The 19,885-nt window shown below is 48.8% G+C and overlaps 18 protein-coding genes across 18 annotated transcripts; 4 read left to right on the top strand and 14 right to left on the bottom strand.

Moving 5' to 3' along the window:
* Positions 1-8: 8 nt before the first annotated feature.
* Positions 9-1,688, bottom strand: ECU08_1300 (uncharacterized protein; the record flags this gene model as incomplete). Its single annotated transcript, NM_001041869.1, has 1 exon — positions 9-1,688. The coding sequence occupies one exon, from the start codon at positions 1,686-1,688 to the stop codon at positions 9-11; it is 1,680 nt and encodes a 559-aa protein (NP_597260.1).
* A 168-nt stretch (positions 1,689-1,856) lies between these two features.
* Positions 1,857-2,813, top strand: ECU08_1290 (uncharacterized protein; the record flags this gene model as incomplete). Its single annotated transcript, NM_001041868.2, has 1 exon — positions 1,857-2,813. The coding sequence occupies one exon, from the start codon at positions 1,857-1,859 to the stop codon at positions 2,811-2,813; it is 957 nt and encodes a 318-aa protein (NP_597259.2).
* A 73-nt stretch (positions 2,814-2,886) lies between these two features.
* Positions 2,887-4,203, top strand: ECU08_1280 (uncharacterized protein; the record flags this gene model as incomplete). The annotated part of the gene is made up of 1 exon (NM_001041867.1): positions 2,887-4,203. One exon carries the CDS (start codon positions 2,887-2,889, stop codon positions 4,201-4,203), a length of 1,317 nt encoding a protein of 438 aa, NP_597258.1.
* A 7-nt stretch (positions 4,204-4,210) lies between these two features.
* On the bottom strand, positions 4,211-5,299 carry ECU08_1270i (developmentally regulated GTP-binding protein; the record flags this gene model as incomplete). Its single annotated transcript, NM_001041866.1, has 1 exon — positions 4,211-5,299. The coding sequence occupies one exon, from the start codon at positions 5,297-5,299 to the stop codon at positions 4,211-4,213; it is 1,089 nt and encodes a 362-aa protein (NP_597257.1).
* Positions 5,300-5,346: 47 nt separating this feature from the next.
* ECU08_1260 (uncharacterized protein) lies at positions 5,347-6,441 on the bottom strand (the record flags this gene model as incomplete). Its single annotated transcript, NM_001041865.1, has 1 exon — positions 5,347-6,441. One exon carries the CDS (start codon positions 6,439-6,441, stop codon positions 5,347-5,349), a length of 1,095 nt encoding a protein of 364 aa, NP_597256.1.
* Positions 6,442-6,509: 68 nt separating this feature from the next.
* On the bottom strand, positions 6,510-8,675 carry ECU08_1250 (uncharacterized protein; the record flags this gene model as incomplete). The annotated part of the gene is made up of 1 exon (NM_001041864.2): positions 6,510-8,675. The coding sequence occupies one exon, from the start codon at positions 8,673-8,675 to the stop codon at positions 6,510-6,512; it is 2,166 nt and encodes a 721-aa protein (NP_597255.2).
* A 61-nt stretch (positions 8,676-8,736) lies between these two features.
* On the bottom strand, positions 8,737-9,627 carry ECU08_1240 (uncharacterized protein; the record flags this gene model as incomplete). The annotated part of the gene is made up of 1 exon (NM_001041863.1): positions 8,737-9,627. The coding sequence occupies one exon, from the start codon at positions 9,625-9,627 to the stop codon at positions 8,737-8,739; it is 891 nt and encodes a 296-aa protein (NP_597254.1).
* Positions 9,628-9,693: 66 nt separating this feature from the next.
* Positions 9,694-10,974, bottom strand: ECU08_1230 (uncharacterized protein; the record flags this gene model as incomplete). The annotated part of the gene is made up of 1 exon (NM_001041862.2): positions 9,694-10,974. The coding sequence occupies one exon, from the start codon at positions 10,972-10,974 to the stop codon at positions 9,694-9,696; it is 1,281 nt and encodes a 426-aa protein (NP_597253.2).
* Positions 10,975-11,034: 60 nt separating this feature from the next.
* On the bottom strand, positions 11,035-11,309 carry ECU08_1225 (uncharacterized protein; the record flags this gene model as incomplete). The annotated part of the gene is made up of 2 exons (NM_001415232.1): positions 11,035-11,266; positions 11,290-11,309. The coding sequence occupies 2 exons, from the start codon at positions 11,307-11,309 to the stop codon at positions 11,035-11,037; spliced, it is 252 nt and encodes an 83-aa protein (NP_001402526.1).
* A 73-nt stretch (positions 11,310-11,382) lies between these two features.
* Positions 11,383-11,685, bottom strand: ECU08_1220 (uncharacterized protein; the record flags this gene model as incomplete). The annotated part of the gene is made up of 1 exon (NM_001041861.2): positions 11,383-11,685. The coding sequence occupies one exon, from the start codon at positions 11,683-11,685 to the stop codon at positions 11,383-11,385; it is 303 nt and encodes a 100-aa protein (NP_597252.2).
* Positions 11,686-11,821: 136 nt separating this feature from the next.
* Positions 11,822-13,159, bottom strand: ECU08_1210 (uncharacterized protein; the record flags this gene model as incomplete). Its single annotated transcript, NM_001041860.1, has 1 exon — positions 11,822-13,159. The coding sequence occupies one exon, from the start codon at positions 13,157-13,159 to the stop codon at positions 11,822-11,824; it is 1,338 nt and encodes a 445-aa protein (NP_597251.1).
* Positions 13,160-13,242: 83 nt separating this feature from the next.
* On the bottom strand, positions 13,243-13,899 carry ECU08_1200 (uncharacterized protein; the record flags this gene model as incomplete). Its single annotated transcript, NM_001041859.1, has 1 exon — positions 13,243-13,899. The coding sequence occupies one exon, from the start codon at positions 13,897-13,899 to the stop codon at positions 13,243-13,245; it is 657 nt and encodes a 218-aa protein (NP_597250.1).
* A 63-nt stretch (positions 13,900-13,962) lies between these two features.
* Positions 13,963-14,679, bottom strand: ECU08_1190 (uncharacterized protein; the record flags this gene model as incomplete). The annotated part of the gene is made up of 1 exon (NM_001041858.1): positions 13,963-14,679. One exon carries the CDS (start codon positions 14,677-14,679, stop codon positions 13,963-13,965), a length of 717 nt encoding a protein of 238 aa, NP_597249.1.
* Positions 14,680-14,709: 30 nt separating this feature from the next.
* Positions 14,710-17,502, bottom strand: ECU08_1180 (uncharacterized protein; the record flags this gene model as incomplete). Its single annotated transcript, NM_001041857.2, has 1 exon — positions 14,710-17,502. The coding sequence occupies one exon, from the start codon at positions 17,500-17,502 to the stop codon at positions 14,710-14,712; it is 2,793 nt and encodes a 930-aa protein (NP_597248.2).
* Positions 17,503-17,566: 64 nt separating this feature from the next.
* On the bottom strand, positions 17,567-17,944 carry ECU08_1170 (uncharacterized protein; the record flags this gene model as incomplete). Its single annotated transcript, NM_001041856.1, has 1 exon — positions 17,567-17,944. One exon carries the CDS (start codon positions 17,942-17,944, stop codon positions 17,567-17,569), a length of 378 nt encoding a protein of 125 aa, NP_597247.1.
* Positions 17,945-18,046: 102 nt separating this feature from the next.
* On the top strand, positions 18,047-18,277 carry ECU08_1165 (uncharacterized protein; the record flags this gene model as incomplete). Its single annotated transcript, NM_001415230.1, has 1 exon — positions 18,047-18,277. The coding sequence occupies one exon, from the start codon at positions 18,047-18,049 to the stop codon at positions 18,275-18,277; it is 231 nt and encodes a 76-aa protein (NP_001402525.1).
* A 58-nt stretch (positions 18,278-18,335) lies between these two features.
* On the top strand, positions 18,336-18,776 carry ECU08_1160i (60S ribosomal protein L23; the record flags this gene model as incomplete). Its single annotated transcript, NM_001041855.1, has 1 exon — positions 18,336-18,776. The coding sequence occupies one exon, from the start codon at positions 18,336-18,338 to the stop codon at positions 18,774-18,776; it is 441 nt and encodes a 146-aa protein (NP_597246.1).
* Positions 18,777-18,849: 73 nt separating this feature from the next.
* Positions 18,850-19,740, bottom strand: ECU08_1150 (oxidoreductase; the record flags this gene model as incomplete). Its single annotated transcript, NM_001041854.1, has 1 exon — positions 18,850-19,740. One exon carries the CDS (start codon positions 19,738-19,740, stop codon positions 18,850-18,852), a length of 891 nt encoding a protein of 296 aa, NP_597245.1.
* Between the last annotated feature and the right edge of the window lie 145 nt (positions 19,741-19,885).

Below are 19,885 nucleotides of genomic sequence, written 5' to 3'. Positions count from 1 at the left end.
TGTGCTTTTTAATCTACAACTTTTGGCTCCTCAGGAGTCTCCAAGCTTTTCTTTGCCTTTTCGGTCATGTCGATGTCAACATCTCTATTATGCTGTACAGCAGACTCGTAAGACCTCGACAGGTAGATTATCGCTTTTACCCACATGACAATGAAGATAAAGATAATCCCTGCTGTTATCGGCGTTGCCTTTCTAAGGTCTTCCGTGTCCAAGGCCTCGAACATCAGGAGCCCGTATATCGATCCTATGGACTTCCCAAGCTTCCCAAAGATCCCATCATACACGCTCTTGAACCTTGCTCTGTATGTGGGGTTGATCCGCATCCCAAGCTTTTCTTTGCAGATGTCAAATGCAGAGTACTTCGTGATCTTCAGAAGCGACATGAAGATTACGCCGAAGTAGTTCTCGAGGACGTACAGGGGCTTTCCACCTGGAAACAGCCCGTTCACGATTCCAAGCCCAGACTCTTCCATGCTAGTGTTGTAAAGCGCAGACCCTAGGAAAAGAACGATGGCCATGAGTGTCACAATAGGCGTTATAAGCCCGACCAGAAGAAACCCTCTTGTCTCGACATAGCTCGAGAATGGTGACAGGTTGAGGCATATGACCACGACAGAGGTCATATACTGGTCGATCCGGTTGAACTTTCCGGAGTATTTCCCCTTTTCCTCGTTGAAGTATTCTGCAGCAACCTTAACTCCGACTTTGAATGTGGACTCGACCATGTTGTAGGAGATGTTGAAGAAGAGGACGATGAGGGACATTGCAAGCAGCAGCTTTGACTGGGACATGATCTCAAGGCCTTCTGAAAAGGACACGTTGGCCTTGGCCTTCTTTCTCCTTGACCCCGAGGAGACGATGAACAGGGGCCTCTTCATTGTCACTCTTTCGAGGTATATCTTTAAGAAGATCACCAAGACCACCAGAAAGCCCTGGAAGATGAAGATTCCCGAGAGCAGGACCTGATTCTGCTGGAATGCTAACTTCTCCCGGAGCTTGAAAAAGGCTCCTGCCACCGTTGCCGAGAGGAAAAGCGACACGTTTGTGATGATTATGAGGGGAGGAATGAACCTAGAGAACTGTCTAATCGTGCATGACTCGTTCAGGAAGCTGAGGAAGAGATACGACAGAACAAGGCTTCCCCACATCTCGGCTGAAATGAAGACGATTGTTGCGAGGGGCTCGTTGAGTGTCAGAAACATCGACTTGAAGACATTGAGGCTTCTGCTGGACATTTTTCCGTCTATAAACATGTCTCTGAACAGGAACTTCGAGGGAGAGACCTGCTCCTCTATCAGAAACACTGCGCCACACAGAAAGAATAGGGATGCAAATCCTCCACAAAAGATGGAGAATATCCTTGAGACTGTTTTTGTCCCCAGCATGTACTGTATGAGGAAGACCAGGGCCATTGAGACTGGAAGGATGTAGAAGATCTTGATGAACAATATTGTCGTGGGCTCCTGCCTGACCATCACAAACATGTCCTTGAGAATTCTCATGAACGAGTATATAAATCCGATTATTCCAAACATCAGGCCCAAGAGAGCGAACTTGGTGTATTCTGCTCTTGCCACCCTGAAGTAGCGGAGGATTCCCTGCCTGCTGTTGGCCTCTTCTTCAATCTCGTCTTCTGTGGGGATGTCTTCACGAGGAAAACTGTGGTTGTTGTTTTCCACCTCATTCATCTTTGTTTATGTTTTCGACTGGATGTAAATAGTTTTTAAGGAATTCAGATGTTTATTAGATTCGCATTTAACTTTCAATGGAGAAGGCGAGCATTGATGTCAGCTCCACCATTTTCTTTATGCGGAAAAGAAATCCGTGAAGAGAAGGATGGATTCGGGAGCCCTGAAATGGAGCTGGAGGTAGACAGACACAGTGCCTTTATCAAGGAGACGATAAAGACAAGGAACTTTCTGTACTACTTGACAGAGCCGTTCAGACTCAACACCATATATTGGTCTGTGAATGCCCTGTCGATGCTGGGAAGGGGGGAGATGCAGGAAATGAGGGACCGAGTGGTTGGATATGTGATGAGATGCAGGAATGACGACGGAGGGTTTGGGGGATGCGAGGGATATTCGTCAAACATAACAAGTACATTCAACGCCCTGCAGATTCTATACATCTATCATATTCCCTACCATGACAGAAGCACGGCCATGTTTATATCGGGGCTGTTGCAACCTGCAGGATACTTCCACAACGATGGCTATGGGGAGACGGACACTCGGATCAGCTGCTGTGCGGTTCTGGGGCTGCATCTGCTGTCTCTTATGGAAAGAGGAGACTTTGATCCAAGGAGCCTGTCAAGACCCATCTGCAAGGTGTTTTTGGCCGAGGCCGGAGTTGATCCAGGAGCAATTGTCCTATACACACAGAAGTGCTATAATCTGGATGGGGGCTTTGGAGCTGTTAAAGGAGCTGAGTCCCATGCTGCGCAAGTCTTCTGCTGCCTGAGCACGCTGAGATCACTTGGCGCCCTTGAGACGGTTGACAGGGAGGAAGTGGCCAGGTTCATAGCGACAAAGCAGGCAAGTTCTGGAGGCCTTTCTGGAAGAGTGAGTAAGAAAGAGGATGTCTGCTATTCGTTCTGGGCATACTCTTCTCTTGTTCTCATTGGAAAAGAGTGCTATGTGAACCAAGAGGAGCTCACGAGGTTTATATTTTCCTGCCAAGGGCCTTCTGGTGGGTTTTCTGATAGACCTGGAAACGAAACCGATCTGTACCACCTCATGTTTGCCCTAGCAGGCCTTTCGTTGCTGGGGTACAAGGGCCTCAGGAGGATTGATCCCGGATTTGGGCTGTGATGACTTTTCCGGGAGATTGGGAGACAATAAACTCTTGTTCTTTAGTGAATATTCTTCTTGTACCAGATCCCTGATGATTCCTGTAAGAGTCAGAGTCTTCAAGGGCACGAATGATAAGTGGGAGGACATGTGCATAGGAATGGTCTTCCGTATTCGACGGGGCAGCATCTTTATCGAAGACGATGTGTCTGGAAGGCCCTTTGAGATATCTTTTGAAGAGAAGCAGTGCGGGAAGTCGAAGGAGAATGTTGTAATTGTATACAACGATCTTGAGGAGCATGCCATATGCTTTGAAGCTGAAGAGATCCGGGATGAGTTCCTCGAGTTTGTGGAGAAAGACCTCTGGAGCCAAAGTGACCTGGATGTAAGAGAGGAGTGCACAGCCTCTGGACGGGAAACGAATCTCTTTGCCAGTCTTTTCAGGATCAGTAGATACATGGATGCCTCTATATTTGGGAGGATGCTCGAGAGCAGGGATGGGGTGCTGCAGCTCCTGAGAATGGAGAATTTTCATCTGTTCAGAATGCTACTAGAGAATGGAGAGAGGGTCTTCAGACTGTTTGGAGTTGCTTCTAAGAACAAGATTACACCGCATGGATTCTACGCAGAAGTCATAGCAAGGAACCTCGATGGCCCGGCAGTAAGGACTTACGAGGACTTTCTTATTGCAATGGGCAAACAGGAGCTGGCAAGAAGCGAAAGCAAGGTAGCTGGGATGTCCAACGAAGAGATAAGAGACTTTCTCAGGAAATGTGGGAGCAGCAGTTATAAGGTGGGAAGAGTAGAGATGTATCTAGAGAGGATCTACAAGGACGATGTATATTTCTTTGAGATGTTCTACTACCTCTGTCTGATATTCAAGGAAAGAATGTCAGAAGCTGTCGACATTGGATACATTGTATGCAGAATCAGGGGTCTAACCAACGAAAAGTACTTCAGCGACGATTTTCTTTATGCTCTTGAAGGACTGTATATCTTGCTGGATGTGTGCAAGCCTGAGCAGCTGGATGTGTTCTATATGGAGATTTCCAGTCTCTTTGACAATCTGGAATGGTATCCTGACCTGCAGAATTTTTTGGTGTACCTGTTTGGCAATCACGGGTTCAGAACAAGAGAGTTTCTAATCAACACAGGACTGATGAAGAGGATATTTCTATCGGGCTGCGGCGGCGGGATGGGTGAGGTCTTCCTCTCCAAGATGCTGCTCCAGGTTGTATCCTGCGGAAGCAGGTTTATGCACAGGTACTTCATAAAAAACGATTTATTCAGGAACATTGCTGAGATGTACAGAGAAAGGAGGAAAGACGCTGTATATTCCATATTCCTACAGGCCTGCTCTCATGCAGACAGCGACATGAAAACGTATCTCGATAGACACCTGCAGAACTAAACTAAAGCTACCTCAGAAATATCTGGACCACATCCTCGTCCTCTAGCGTATGTCCAAGCCCGACCCTTTGTGGGCTGTGCTTTGCACTGGTCCCCCATACCAGTGCATGCTTGAAGCTCAAAAGGAAGTCCTTGTGGATGCGAGAACACAAGTCCTTCACCGTCCCTCCCTTCCTGATCACAACCGGGTCGTCTAGAGAGGGAAATGCCCCCTTCTTCTTTGTGTAGACTCTTGTGAGCTTCAGTTTGTCCCAGATGTCCTCGAGCAGCCTACTGATATTCCAGTTTCTCCGGCAGCTTATGACAGTGCTGTTGGGCTGCTCTGCAACCCTGTTGAAGTCCTCCAGAGAAAGCTCATCGATTTTGTTGTACACGTATAAACAATCCACATAGACTGCAGATCCGCTGATAAGGTCTATGATGTCGTCGTCAGACACATCTTCTCTCACAAACATCTGGCAGTTGTTGATCTTGTACTCTTTCAGGATTGCCCTTATTGTTGCCTCAGTTGTTTTTGTGAGCTGGCATGTTATTCCGATGTTAATCCCATTGCTTGTTGTGCATGTAAGCGATACATCAGGCTTTCTCTTATTCAATCTTATACCCATTTCATGAAGCTCGTCCTCAAGAATTCTCCTGTCTTCATGCCTCCGAGGATCAAGAACCATCAGTATCAGGTCTGCTGTCCTTGCAATGCTTATCACCTGTCTTCCCCTTCCCCTGTTTTGCGAGGCCCCAGAAACAATTCCAGGAAGATCTAGCACCTGGATCCACGTGTCGTTCAGATGCATCTTCCCAGATATACACTCTAGGGTGGTAAATTCGTGCTCTGCTGCCTTGCTGTGTGTGCTTGTGATCTTCGACAGCAACGTCGATTTCCCAACACTAGGAAGCCCAATCAACACAACCCTGGCATCTCCACTCTTCGAAACCTCGAATCCGTCGCTTTTTGAGGATCTGGTCTTCGGCACATCAAGTTCCTGCCGGTACCTTGCAAGCTTTGCCTTCAGAGCCCCGAGATGGTGTTCTGTCTTCTTGTTCTTCTGGGTTCTGGCCATCTCAGCCTCAATCTCGTTGATCTTGTCTTGGATCCCCATCCCGGGGCCCCACCTCTGCAAGAATATTAGGCGCCAGAGAGCTGGATTCACCATCCTCCTATGCACAGCGATGACAGGAATCCGTCTAGAGAAGACACAAAGCAGGCTCCATCAAAGAAACACCCGTCAGTGATGGCCATGAAGGTGATGTTGTCAACGCAAAACAAAGGTGTCTCGCCAAGAAAGACATACAGGCTTTTTTTTGTTGCGATGAGCACCCTGTCTCCACTGCACATCACCTTCAAGGGTTCTGAGTCTAACGGACCTATTGTTGCATACATATGCTCCGTTCGGAATGGATAGTGAAGCACAACAACACTGTTCGATCTGCAACATGGAAGATACAAAAGCTTGCCGTCTGGAGAGTACGAGGGTCTCCTAAAAAACCCTCTTCCAACCGAGAAAAGTCTATCTCCGTCGACATACTCCATCTTCTCTATCTGTGTGAGTCTGTCTGTGAACAGAAACGTCTTTCCTGTGCGATCCTTGCTCAGAGACGTCAAGAGCCCGAAGCGGTGGTTGAAAGCCAATCCCTGGATTATGTCTCCGTGGCACTTTATTCTTTGTACCAGCTTGGCGGATATCCCCTCTCCTTGTAGATGGCCCTTCTCCTCCACATGGCAGCTTTCAGCATCCGAAGCCCCCAGGTTGGGGTCGTTTTCGTCCTCTCCACCAGTAGCGTCCAGGAGTCCGGCAGCAAGATCCACCTGATACACCAGTATACTTCCGCTAGAGAAGCCAACAAAAAGATGCCTGTTTCCCCATGCAAGCTCATATGCATCATCTCCATCAATCCTCTTCACCACGTATGGCCTCCCTTTTATCCACAGTATAACTTCTCCTCCATCAGAGCAGGATGCCAGCAGATCCCCATCAAATCTGACGCAGTTGACACTTCTATGGTGCCCAGAGAGTACACTATGGTACTTTATTTTCATCGAGGAGTTAATGGCTGTGGTGTAGCAGAAGTCCCCGCCCTTGGGTGCGTTCCTCTCCACCCTCCACAGCCTTATATCCTTGTCTCCTCCCCCAGTAGCTATGAACTTGTCGTTTCCATGCATCGTGAATATAGATGCTTCCTCGTGGAAGTGCAGATTGTGCGTTGTCACCTCTATTGGATACCATTCTCTTAGATCTGCCATTTAGGGATTCCTGCCGATGGTGTTTGTGAAGACGCAGGAATCAAAAGGAATGCAACCGCCGAGGACATTTAATCAAGATAGTTCTTAGCAAACAGAGACGAAAAGAGTGTGCTCTCGAGTAGCTCCGCACATTCTGAATATCTTCCGCTCTTAAGGTACGCAAAGAATGCATGATTAAGCCTCCCCTCCTTCCTGCACTCTGACCCTGCAACAGCGAGGTTTCTCTTTCCAGACAGGGTGTCGGCAAGAAGCAAGCTCACCCAGTTTCTCGACCTGAGGAAGCACTCAGAAGCCTTTGGAAGCTCCCCTGCCTTGAGAAAATACCTTCCAAGCTTGTCGTACTTGACTATGCTGTTTGCTTTTGAAAATGCTTCATCATATCTGTCCAGCTTGAGGAGAATCTCAAACCTCTGGTTGTCATCCACACAAAGATCCAGGGCCTTTTCGTGCATTTCCAAGGACTCGAAAAACGCAATCGCCTTGCTGCGTATCCCATCAGGAACGCTGTATTCCCTTCCAAGTATTACAGACCTCTGGAACCTAAGGAACTCGGTGTCTATCTTTTTGCATTCAACGGACTTATCGTGAAGATAGAACAAAGTGCCGTTCTCCACCCCGGCAATCATCCCACTGATCGACGAGAAGTGATACACATAGGGCCTGTCCCCGGGAATGAGGTAGTATCCCTTATTGTTTGATGTAAAATAGAAGATGTCGTCACTTGTACACCACGACGAGACTCCATAATATTCAGTTCCGAGATGCACCAATGCGTCCTTTATCCCCTCCTCGGGAACCTCAATCCCCTGCTCAACAAACCCTTCAATGACATCCTGGTTGATCCTGTATATGCTTATCAGTGCCCCACATGCAACTAAAAAGTCTCCAACTATAGCCAGGTGGTCAGAAACTTGGTTGATCGACGAAACAAATTCGCCAGACGATGAGTAGATCCTGGTCTGGCCGGATACATTGCATCCTATCAGAGAAGGGCTTAGGAAAAACAGTCTGCTGATTCCTTTTATGCTGATGCTTTTAAGCACCTCGCCCTTCCTGTGGAAGCTCACAACATCTCCGTTTCTCACAACAAACTCGTCGTCATCTATGAAGTGGAAGTCTCTTCCCTCCCCACTGAACTTGCTTCTGAACCCAAGGGACGAAAAGATCCTGAATTCCCCTTCGTTTCCAACGGCTACCGCCTTCCCACTTGGAGAGACCTCTAGCTCGTCAGGATGGAACCCAACATTACACAGCTCCTTGGGCGCTCCCACGCTGTCCCCCTTAACCCCAAAAATAGATCCAGAAACAGAGTAGAATATCCTGTTTCTGCTCATTCGAACAAGAGGTGATCCCTGGCATGCATTGATGAAAACAATCTCCTCGTCACTCCCAACAAGGATCTTCCCGTCCTTCTCCTTCACATCCCAGATCCTTCCTCCTTGCAGTATAAGTAGGTCCTCCTGCTTGAACGTCTTATTGTTCCACAGACGCATACTGCCGTCCTCGCCACACGAAGCAAAAAGAGAAAAGCTGTTGAGCGGGTACACCTTGTTGATGTTGTTTGTGTGTCCAGAGAGCGTTGTTATGCACTGGGCTGTCTGAAAGTCCCAGACCTTCAGAGTTAGGTCGTCGGCTCCGGAAACCAGGCAGTCTCGCCCAAGAAAGCATATGCTGTTTATTCCGGAGGTGTGTCCCTTGAATGTCTTCACACAATGGGGCTGCTCCACACTCCAGACCTTGACCGTCGAGTCCAGGGAGCACGAGACAAACTTGCTGGCGTCGTTTGGATAGAAGCAGACATCCATTACAAAGTGCTCGTGGCCTGTGTATGTCATCGCCTGGCTAACCTCCCCTTGGTATATCCACATCTTCAGCGTTGCATCATCAGAGGCAGTCAGAAACGACGGGTCTTGCGGATGGCTCTCGATTTTCCTGATGAAGTCGTCGTGTGCATGGAATGTCTTGACCTTCCTGTACTTCCCCAGCTCATAGATGCTGACATTTCCATCGTCGCTCCCAACAAGCAGCCAGTCCATCCTGCCCAGAATTACGCAGGTTCTTATAGGCTCGTTAGACACATGGATACTATTCACCATGGCCATTTTATCCGTATCCCAGATCTGCACATCCCCATTAAACAGTCCCATTATCGCCACAGGTTTTGTGGGGTGCATCTGTATGCTCTTCACCTTCGGCGATCCAAATGTCTTCTGTATTGTCCTCTTGAATTTCATTTTGTTTGTGACCCATGCCCTCGGCCTATTTTTATTCAACGCCAATCCCAAGGAATTATCACTATTCCCCTGCAGCGTCAGGATCTCTCTTCGCAAGTTCCTTGAACCTCTCATATCCTCCCTCTATGAAATAGGTCTTTCTGCCTGCAAACACATAGACCCCGTTCCTTCCAAAGCACATCCAATCAACATGCCCAAATCCATCAAGCTCGTATGTCCACGTGTCCTTGTACTCGTAAAACCCCACTGTACTTCCGCCCAATGCCCCAATCACAAAGTCATCAGAGGCATCTTTAATCTTTATCATCCTATCTCCGACAGACGTCCTCCTGGTTCCTTCCATCACCTCCAGGCCGTCCATCCTCACCAGATATGTCGTTCCGCCTCTCTTTACAGTACAAAACTCCCCTCTACTAATGCTAGCAAAGTCCAGAATTCCCCCGATGTCCTTCTTCTTCAGTTGAACTTCGCTCTTCTCTTCGCATGCCATGCTACTCATGTTCCGGGTGTCGTATTCAGCCACACATTCGTCATTGATGCAGTACACTCTGTTATCTCCCCACTCAGCCTTTCTGCACATCTTTAGAGGCACTGCATCAATGTTGTACCGGACCCTAAGATCATACAGCTTCACACATCCCTCTCCAACTGCTGCCAAACATCCCATCTTGTTGTACGTGTGCATCTTGATGCTGTCTTCCTTGTATGAATACACTACATCTCCCCGGGATCTGTCCCATACCCGTATTCCCCTGAACATGTCCGTGGTGGTAAAGCATAGGTCGTCGGTAGGATAGAACTTGATGTCTTTCTTGAAGTGATCCACGCTCACTGTGTTCATACAAGGCGCCACCATGTGAACGGCCCCCATCTTGTCCGAGGCAACCAGCGAGTCTCCAACCATCGACGACGAATAGAAGCTCAAGTCGCAGAGATAGAGGGCATGCTCCATTCGGGGGCTTGCAGATTCAGATAAAGAAGAAATAGATTAACAGACTTTATCTATAGTAATGTAACTCTACTGCCTCTCCATTCCAACTAGGAGAAAGTTTACCAGCTCCTCCAGCTCCACAAGTTCACTGGACACCTCCTTGCCCAGAAGTCCGAGTTGCTTAAATACCTTAGTAAGAATCCTTATCTGCCTGCTTTGTGCATTCACAATCCTAACAATCCTCTTCATCTGCTCTCCTGCCTGTAGGCTCTTTTCCTTCTCCCCCAAGGGCACTGCCTCGCACACATGGAACCTTCCCCTCTTGTACTCCCTTGTTCCAAAGGATCCAACCCTCTCATCGTCACCCTTGCTTCCGTCTTCACTCATGCTCTTACTGCTTTCTTCAGAGAAACTGCTGCTCTTGCCCTCCTCCATCTTCGGGATCCCCTCGGCACACTCCTTTATTTCTTCCAGGATGTTGGACTCGTGGTCTCTGTTTGCTTCTCTCACACTTGCAATCAAGGACTTGAAGATCTCCCGAGGATTGCTGGCTATCCTCCTTTCCTGGATCATCCTTCTGGTATACCCCTCGAGGTCTTCTATCCTTCCTCCATCTTCAAATAGGAGCGATGCAAACCCAGACAGAGTCGAAGAAAATCCCTGCCTATGCCCCACAGAAGGAGAAGCCCCCCACTCCTTTGCACAGATCATTCCAGAAGTTTCGAGGGAGTCAGAGGACCTTAGAGCCAGCCCGACAAATATTCTCCTCAAGCTCCCAAGATATACCGGCCCGGAGTCTTCCATCTCCGTCCCGCGCCATGCAAGTACTTTCTCTTTATCCTCCACTGCTCTGCTCCATATGCTCATCTGCTCAGCCGCAGCTTTCACGTCTTCCAGCACAACATCTGCCCAGCATAGGCGAACCTTCCCATCACCATCAATCCATACGTGCCTTGTCGATATCCTGTCCCAAAACCACTTCTCACCACTGTTTATCTTCATGGCATACACCACCTGCATAAAGACATAGAGAATGAAGTCGTCGCTTAAAAATGCCTGCTCCTTAGTGGCTACATCCACAGGCCCAAGGGACATATACTTCTGCACCACGCAGACCCGGCCCCCATCCTGGAAGCATCGTAGGACCTTCATGGCATAAGGCGAATGATTAAGCTCGTGGTTTAGCAGAAAGCCCATCAGTAACGGCCCACAATCCTCAGAGACTCCCAAAAGATCAACCTCCTCGAGAATAACCATTTCCCCTGTCGCCACGTCAATTGCAGAGCTAATCACCAGGCCCTTGCTCCTTCTGACGATCCCCAGCGTTTTGTATCCCGCCAAGCTCTCCGTCATTGTTTTTCGATGCATCTGTTTTTTAAACAAATCATCCAGGAATAATTTATAGTCAAATTCCATTCGCCATATCATTTAATCAACTCGCTCAAACACACATCCAATGGACTTATATTCGCCGCAGAAAAACAAAGACCCGTGCACAACATGCGAGGTTTTAGAGTCTGTTTCAATGGCAACGACGCCTCCGCTACATCGCACATCAACCCTGCTCAGCAAGTCAAGACCTCCAAAGCTCCTCATGACATCTTGCACAAATCCCTTTAGCACCCCGTCCTCAATCCGAGCATCCTTCCTTGCAAGAACCCTAAATTAGCTGCCTTCACTTACAGTTTATACCGCATCTGCATCTCACTCCAGGGCAACCCTCCGCTAATAAATCTTTGCCCTCTACTACTCCCGCCCCTTGTCAAGCAGCCATTGTCACTCTCCTCTCTCGGCCTTCATGCACTCGAGAGTAACTGCAAGCTCGCATTTCTCAGCAAACAGAGTCTCGTTCTCGACAAGTGCCTCCTCTAGTGCGCTCTTGAGATCTGCAACCTCCTGGTTCTCTTTCCCCTCGATTATCTCCATGCACTTCTTCAGGTCATACTTCAGCGAGTGATCCCTGGTCTTCGTGTAGGTGTCCTTCAGGAAGTGAAGCACCCTCTCCTTGTCGCCGATCTCTTTGCTCTTGAGCTCTGGCCCTTTGGTAGTATTTGTTGTCTCGTTCAAAATCAGTCGCATAAACAATGGGACCTGGGTTTTGTAGAAATCCTTAAGGTTGGCGGGAAACATTCCCTCCATCCAAGGCCAGGGGAAAAGAGCGTGCTCAAGGGTCTTTAATAGGACAAGGTCTCTTGGAAAGCAGAGGCTGCCGGGATTATCTCCTTCCCTGGAACAGCGCCTGGGGAAGCATTGTAGTTAGTGCATTTCTGCATGCATTGTACTTGTCCTTCGTGTCGAAGTGTAGCTCGATCATGTTCTGTCCGATGTTGATCCGGAGGAAGTTCTCTAGATACACCTTGTTGCTTATGCTTGGATTAAAGCTTGCATCCACAAGGTTTATCGTTCCAACAAGGCTTCTGGAGTGCTCGTTAAATACAAAGATCACGTATCCATAGCATCTTACATATCTTCTCTTCCACAGATTGGTGCACACCTTTCCCAGGTCTCCCCTGAGATTCACAAACCCCCTGAACCATATGTTATAAGAGAACTTCTTCACCACCAGCCACTTGCTGAGGGACCTGAGGTCCTGGGGGAGAGGTGCAGGAATTAGCCGGAGCTCGTCATCCGACACAAACGATAAGTAGATCTTCAGGCTCCATGCATCCGGCGCTCCACTTGTGAAAAAGCTTCGGATGCCCTTAAACAGATTCCGAGACACGTAGTTGTCCCACACCAGCCTGCTTTCAAGAAGATTGTTGTGCACAGAGCGAATCTTGTTTCCATCAATCACAAGCATGGTTTCACATGACTTTGTTACGTCTCCAGATTTGTGGTGCAGCAAAAGTATGAGCCTTAGCAGAATACCTGTACTTTCCATCTTCCGAATAGGAATCCGCAGCATTTCGCCGACTCCTATGTCTGCCTGCACAGGATATCTCTTTGTCTCGTGGGAGATGCCCTTGGACTCAACTTTGATGGATATGCTATCCACATCCTCCCTGGGCGTCATGAATCTTTCCACCTGGTCTATGTGAACAAACAGATGCCCTGGATACCTGTTGATGACCATCTTGCTGGGGAGCATCATGCTTTCCTCCTTGACAAGAAGATGGCTCCCCTCTTCATGAAGCACTCTTCTCATAGGCGTCTGAGGTATAACAGCCGTCAGTACATTTGGTGTCATCAGATGGGATATCGAAGGCTCCTTCGTAGCATCTACCATCTCTCCCTGCATGTTTTCCGCCTCCTTATTCTCTTCGTCGATCCCAACCTCCGAGCCTACCATTCTTTCAGTGCTGGCCTTCTCTGCCTGTCCATGCCCATTATCCATACAAGCATCCTCCGAGCAACTTGGTTCGTCGGCATCAGAGTGCTTTGCACTCTCTTTTATCTCAATGCCCGACAGCTCCTTACTAAGCTCCTGGAAGTCGACATTGAACTTCCCCTCCATCCTCTCTTCCTTCTTAATCTCGCCAATCTCTCTGCCAATACCCTTGCCAGGGGCCTGGATCCTGCCCCGTCCTCTCATCCTATTTCTTCTTGCTCCCATAGCTTTTAGTTTTGATTTAGAGTTCTATTTATCTCAGCGATCACAGAACAGAAATGTTTCAGATCCTTCTTCTCGAGAACCAATCACATCTTTCTCTTCACAACATATCCTCTTCTTATATCACAGGACCTGACCAGCCTTGCAGAGTTCAATAGCACCCTCTTGCCGCCGTCTCTGCTCATTCCAAGGCCCTCCAGTATCTTTATGACGTCTTGCCTGCTCCTCATTTCTGTAGAGCATGCTGCTCCACTGCCAACCACAACGTTCACTCCACCAGTGGCTTCCAGCAACCTTCTAGCATTCCTCATCCACATGGACTTGTCTCCACACCCATACATCCCATGCACCAATGGAATCTCAAAGAATATGTTCCTCTTCGTCGCCTCGACCACCTCATCCCTTCCAATCAAGAAGCTCTTAGTATAGTCGAACGTAATCACATCTGGAGAGACCTTAACCACCTCCTTGAAATCCTCCGGCCTTTCTAACCTTATGGCCAACAAGTCAGGATCAAGCTTCTCCCTGACATCAACTCCACCACCGCCGTCTCTGTATCGTACCACCTCCACTCTTTCGTAAACCTTCTTATCCCCCCAGAGGTCGAGAGGAGGCCGCCTGTATCCCTCCACCATCTCTGGAGTAATCACGGTGTTTACGCAGATCCCGTCGTGCCCGAGCTCCTCCACAATACCAATCTCAGATCCTGGGAATCTGCTGCTCACATTCACATCAAAATACATCGGTAGAGATCAGTCCAACCAAAATAAACACAAGATCCATGGCTCACTTTATTTTCCAGGCAATCAGCCTCTGTATAGAGATAGTATAAAGTCTCTCTTCAGCAATCCCTCGTCAACACTATGAACAATCGAGTCTCTGTAACAGTATCTCTTCGCTGCACAGCTTCTCAGCAGTCTTTCGGGATTGAGCATCATCTCCTCGGCCCTTCTTTTCGTAACCCCAAGCATTTCCAGCATTTTCGCAATGTCTCCTGGCTTCTTGATCTCCGTAAAGCGCCTTGCCCCGCTGCTAAACACAACATTCTTTCCATTCGTAATAAAGAGCAGCCTACGCACGTTCCTCATCCACATGACCCCAGAGGGCCCTCCATATAAGCTTTCTCTCAGCGGCACCTCAAGGAAGATGTTCTCCTTAATCGCAGTCTTGATCAGCCCAGCCTTAAACGGGAGGCCTTGGCTTGCATAGTTGAATGTAATCATGTCTGGCTGAAGCTTTATTAGCCTGTCCATCCCTGCTGTCCCATTCATCCTAACAACAAACAGGTCCCACTTCGTTGCTTTTTTTGGGTCATAGCCAACCTGCTCCCCCTCTTCAAACACAACTTCTACCCGGTTGTACCATCGCTTTGTTCCTAGAAGTTCAGGAGACCTGCACCCCAGTCTCTCGAGATCCCCTGGTCTTACAACCCTATTCATGCAGAACCCTTGGTACTCGCTCTCCTCTAGCCTCCAGATGTCCTGCTTCAAGTAGTCCGGGCTGATATTCACGTCATAATACATTAGGGCTCCAATAATCAGAGATTCACATCTTCAGATACTTCTTATAATCAACCGGATTCCATCCACAACTTGCTGGCAATGCCCATGGAGCACCGGCCCCAGATACAACGAGTTGCTGGCTGCAGTTCCAAGATCAAACTCCAAACCTCCGACAGTGCGATACAGATCATTCTGGATCTTTTCCTCGATAATTCCCAGGTTGACAGTAGATGCAACACTTTCGTAGTACGATGCATTCGACTCCCTTCTCAGAGTCACATAGAGGCTTCTGTGCATCCTCTTCTGCCTAAGCACTCCTAGCATCTCCATCTTCACATCCTCCGGAAACAGCATCCGCGGAACTAGCACGTCCGGCCTCTCAACCAGCACAGAGTTTCCTCCAGAGTCGACAACAAGATGGACACCACGGACTCCAGACACCCTTCCTTGAGATATTATTCCGTTCGATACAAAGCTTACAGAGTCTCCGATGCCGGTGTCCACCTGCTCCTTCAGCAGTAGCACGGGTGACGCCCCAGGATATCTGTAGTATTTTACCACGAAAGCCTCTGCCCCAAGACCTAACGTTACCTTAAGAAACGGCGGACTGTATCTGACAACCTCAAGAGTCCTCACCTCGTAGTATCCAGAGCAGATCCCGGGACTCCTGAACCTTCTCCTCGTGTCAAATGCTTGGAACTCCTCAAGACCCTCGGAGCTCAGGTACACAGCATCTCCAGGTTGAGGAACCATTCCTGGAGACGATAGCCACGACTGAACATACTGCTTCAGCCCCTGTTCGTTCTGCCCCAGCGCCTCCGATGGTCCGACCGCATATCTGTCGTCACTGTTCTCACACACCTCACTTCTCTCACTATCATTGATGCCACCATAAACCCCTGTATAGAGTGCAAGAGCATCTCCGGCCACACCGTCGCCTCCTCTTAAAGACAAGAAACGAATCCCACTCTCCTCATCCACACCAGACCTGGGCCTGTTGAACCTTCTCAGTCTTCTCACCATCCCGGTCGGCTCCAGGCCTCCATCGCTGTCGTCTACCGCATGGGCATTTCTCCTTAGCATAGGTATCCTCTCGGAAGACTCCGAGCTATCAACAAGAAATCTCCGAAGAGGCGCCCTCCTCTCTTCTACCACTGCTTCCTCGCTGCTGCAGTCAGCCGATTCCTCAGACAGCCCGCTGGATGAGTCGTCCAGCAGGTCAACACTGCTATCCGACGACATGGTTGTTTGTTCCACAACCTGTGCCTCTCCTGGCAGAGGGGCATTCATGTACTTTCTCCGAAACGCTTCGAGATTGACAAAGTCCTTCACAAGATGTCTCGACCCTAGATCCTCAACTCCTGTACAACTGCTCGACTTTCCCGTGATGGTATACTCCACCAGGACCCAGTCCTCATTTCTTCTTCTATCCGACTCATATGTGGACTCCTTCCTGCACTTGACAACACCCCTCCACTCGGCAGAACTGAGGTGATCAAGATCAGACAGAAAAAACTGCTCCTTGGGAGGCCTGGGCAAGAAATTCATGGAAAGCACCTTTATAACCCCTCTTTCGTCTCCAAACACAAAGAACTCCCCGTCATTCGAAAACTGGGCATCGTTGATTGTAAAACTCAGCACCTCTTCATAGACCAGGTCATGCATGTTGTATATCCTCAGGCTGCTTCCGCAAAGGGCAAATACATTCTCCAGCGGATGCGGGTATGCAATCCCCATCTCTGGCGTGTCTATAACACATCTGAGCTCTGTCCCTGCAAATATCCTTATCTTCAAGTCGGTGCATATGCACACAAGGAAGTTGTCCCTGAGGTAGCAGATCCTTTCAACAGACTCGTTCTCCCCTATGTCTATCTTAATAATCGATCTCTTCCAGTGACCCTGCAGCGATGTATCTTTTGTTCTCCTCTTGAAGTTCCCCATCCCAGAATTGCCCTCTGTAAAAAACGTCCATTGGAATACCTGGGAGTCACACGCCGCTGCAATCTTAAGCCCTCTCTTGGCCCCGCATATCGTGTTCACAGGCATCCCATTGGTCTCAAGAATTATGCATCCGTCGAAGCTCTGGGTATCGAAAACAACAAGGAATGGCCACCACCCGCTGCACAGAAGAAACCTTCCTCCTTCCGTAAAGCACAGCCCCTTTATTGCTTCGTCGAGAAGACAAAGGTTTTCAGACTCGGAAATCACTCCCTTGCCATCAAATCTGTATGTCTTGATGATGCCTCTCGACAGAACAACAATCAGATTGTAGGCCGACGTGTCATTTGTGTCGAAAAACTCCGTGAAGATGATCTCGCACTCAAGCCCCAATTGGAAGAGTATTTCAAACTCCTCCAGGGACCAAATGCTCAGCAGCCCATGGATGTCGCACGAAACCAGGACCTTCCCGTCGCTACTGACGCAGAGGTCACTCACAAGGTTTCTGTGTCCTATAAAGCTGTGCACTAGAAACCCGGAGTGCACATCCCACAGCTTAACCATCCCGTCGGCACCTCCCGACATGAAGAACCTGTTTCCTTGGTCAAAGCATATTCTGTCTACCTGCCCTGAGTGTCCAAGGAGCTCCATGCTGCTTCTGAACATGTCCTTCAATGCTCTGTATCCGGGGTCTCTCCTTCCATACACCATCATTTTCTGGAGCATGTCCAGCCCTCTTCTCTTGTATTTGTAGCTTCGTATGTACTCTTCGAAGTTTGCTATCTTTGCTCTCCTCAGCATTTCCCTCACAGCTCTTTCCAGTTCGTCGGCTCGTAATTCTAAATCGCCTTTTCCCTGCGACTTTAAATGCTCGTAGAAGGCTATAAAGCCCTTGATGCCCGTCATCCCAAGGGCTAAAGAGCCAAGGATTTCTCTTTGCCAAAACACCTGGCAAGCATGCAAAATATCTTTACTTCGACTCCACGGTATCCACAGTCTCCACAATCGAACCCTTGATCGGGTATATAAGGCCACACATGTCGCAGCGCAAGCTTCCTTCCACAACATCAATTCCAAACAAAAACTCCTTTATCTTCTCGTCATCGCCAGGGTTCTCGACAAAGGAGCTGATGTCCTGCTCAGACAGCTCTCTGCCATGGAAGTCTCTGAGGCTATTGACAAGTGACTTGAGCCTCTCTCCGCCATTCTCTGTGAACATATGTTTGTTGAAGATCTTCACATCATCAGTATCCACATCGTTGCTTTCTGCCTTCTCGCACTCCAGAATCAGCTTCGTCATGAACGAGCATCTCTTGCACTTCAAAAGGCCCAGAAGAAACGGCTTCATCAAGTGGGGTCTGTGATGATTACTGCCCAAAAGCAACCGCCAAAATGTAGGTCCTCTTGGCACGGAAGATAAATGCGCCAGGGCTCCATCCCAGCCTACCGAATGGACACGCCCAGCGATCTCGAAACCAAGGCAAAGATAAGACTGAGACTACTTGCGATGGACAGGGTGCTTACTGAAAGTCTCGGGAAGGAGAGGATCAGGGAGTTGAGGCAAGGTATCTGGGAGGCCCTTGGGAGGAAGGAAAGGACGAGGTCTAGAATACCACGGCCGATGGCTAGCACAAAGGGGCTGTATGGGGACTCTCAGGGTTGTGGAAGGCACAGCTCTTGAGGGAGGCATCTTTCCGCCGCATTGCCTACAAAAAATTTTCGGATCCAGCCCCGGAAAGATGGCAGCCGAGAAGAAGACGGAGGTCCTGGAGAAGAAGATCTCGATCAAGCCTCGATATAAGATGACAAGAGGCATCCAGGTGGAGACCCTGATGAAGTGTGCAGATAACAGCGGAGCAAAGATACTCAGGTGCATTGGGGTGAAGAGATACAGGGGAAGGCTCAACAGGCTTCCAGCTGCAGCACCGGGAGACATCTGCGTTGTGTCCGTCAAGAAGGGAAAGCCAGAGCTTCGGAAGAAGGTGCACTATGCCATTCTCATAAGGCAGAAGAAGATCTGGAGACGCACCGACGGATCCCACATCATGTTTGAGGACAATGCTGCTGTTCTCATCAACAACAAGGGGGAGCTGAGAGGGGCGCAGATAGCCGGGCCCGTGCCCAGGGAAGTTGCAGACATGTGGCCCAAGATATCGTCCCAGGCGTCATCCATCAATTGACAATAAACCAGCTTTATTCTTCGTGCGATCTAATATCAAGCCATGCCTGCATCCAAGAACCAGAAGGAGAAGTCTATTTCGCCTTTTGGTCCTCAAAACTCGATTCGCGGCTTCTCATCTCAAACATCCGCTGCTTGTTTCTATGGAAGACTATTCTACTCAGAAGTGGGGAAGGAACGCAAAGAATTAAAAGATACATGAGGAAGTGGGGAAGATATGGTATGGACATCTTCGCAGATCCAAATGTGCTGAGAATCGATTCTGCAAGGGTATCCGAAGAAGGCCTTAGGAGCGAGGGCTTCTCTCCACAGCCCTCAGATGACATATCTCCAACACCCATGTACTCCACATTCACGTTGTATCCCTCCAGCTCGTAGTAGAGAGAATCCGACAGGGCCTTTAGAGCCTGCTTGGAACATCCAAATGCAGAGTACAGAGGAGTCGACGCCTCCCCCATCAGCGACCCGATGTTGATGACATATCCGTACCCACAGTCCATCATGTTCACAAGCACATACCTTGTCAGCGACATCACCCCAACGAGGTTAACATTCATGATCTCCTCGATGGACTGCTCCACAAAGTATGCCGGGCTGTCCTCCATCGTACTGGCACAGTTTATCAGAATCCCCACGTCATACCTGTCTATGAAGGACAGATTGTTGCTTCTTTTATAATCTACAATGTGCATGTGGCACTCCGTCATCCTTTCTATAGCTGCATGCAGCCTTATAAGCCTGGACTCACTCCTTCCGACAAGAAGAACCTTCATTCCCTTCTCTGCAAACTTCTTTGCTAGCCCTCTCCCGATCTTTCCCGTTGCCCCGTTGATGACAACATACTTCTTTCTTAGTCCTTCCCACACCTGGTGATTTCTGCATTTGGAGTATGTGTACTGGTATATGGTCGGGAGCACCTTCAACATTATGTATGATACACCTAGATAAATTAGCTGGATGATCATTCCTAGGGCATCCGAAGAAAAATTATTTGAGCCATCTCGTTTTGGAGTGGCTGTGCTGATAGTGTCTTGCTTGCTCTGCCTCTCCAGAACCACCTTCTTTGCACTCAAGTGTCTGTTTCACACATCTGTTTTGCGTCACTTACAG

This window comes from Encephalitozoon cuniculi, chromosome VIII (genome assembly GCF_000091225.2).
Source record: "Encephalitozoon cuniculi GB-M1 chromosome VIII, complete sequence".
Classification (NCBI taxonomy): domain Eukaryota; kingdom Fungi; phylum Microsporidia; family Unikaryonidae; genus Encephalitozoon; species Encephalitozoon cuniculi.
This window is presented reverse-complemented; position numbering and strand designations above follow the sequence as displayed.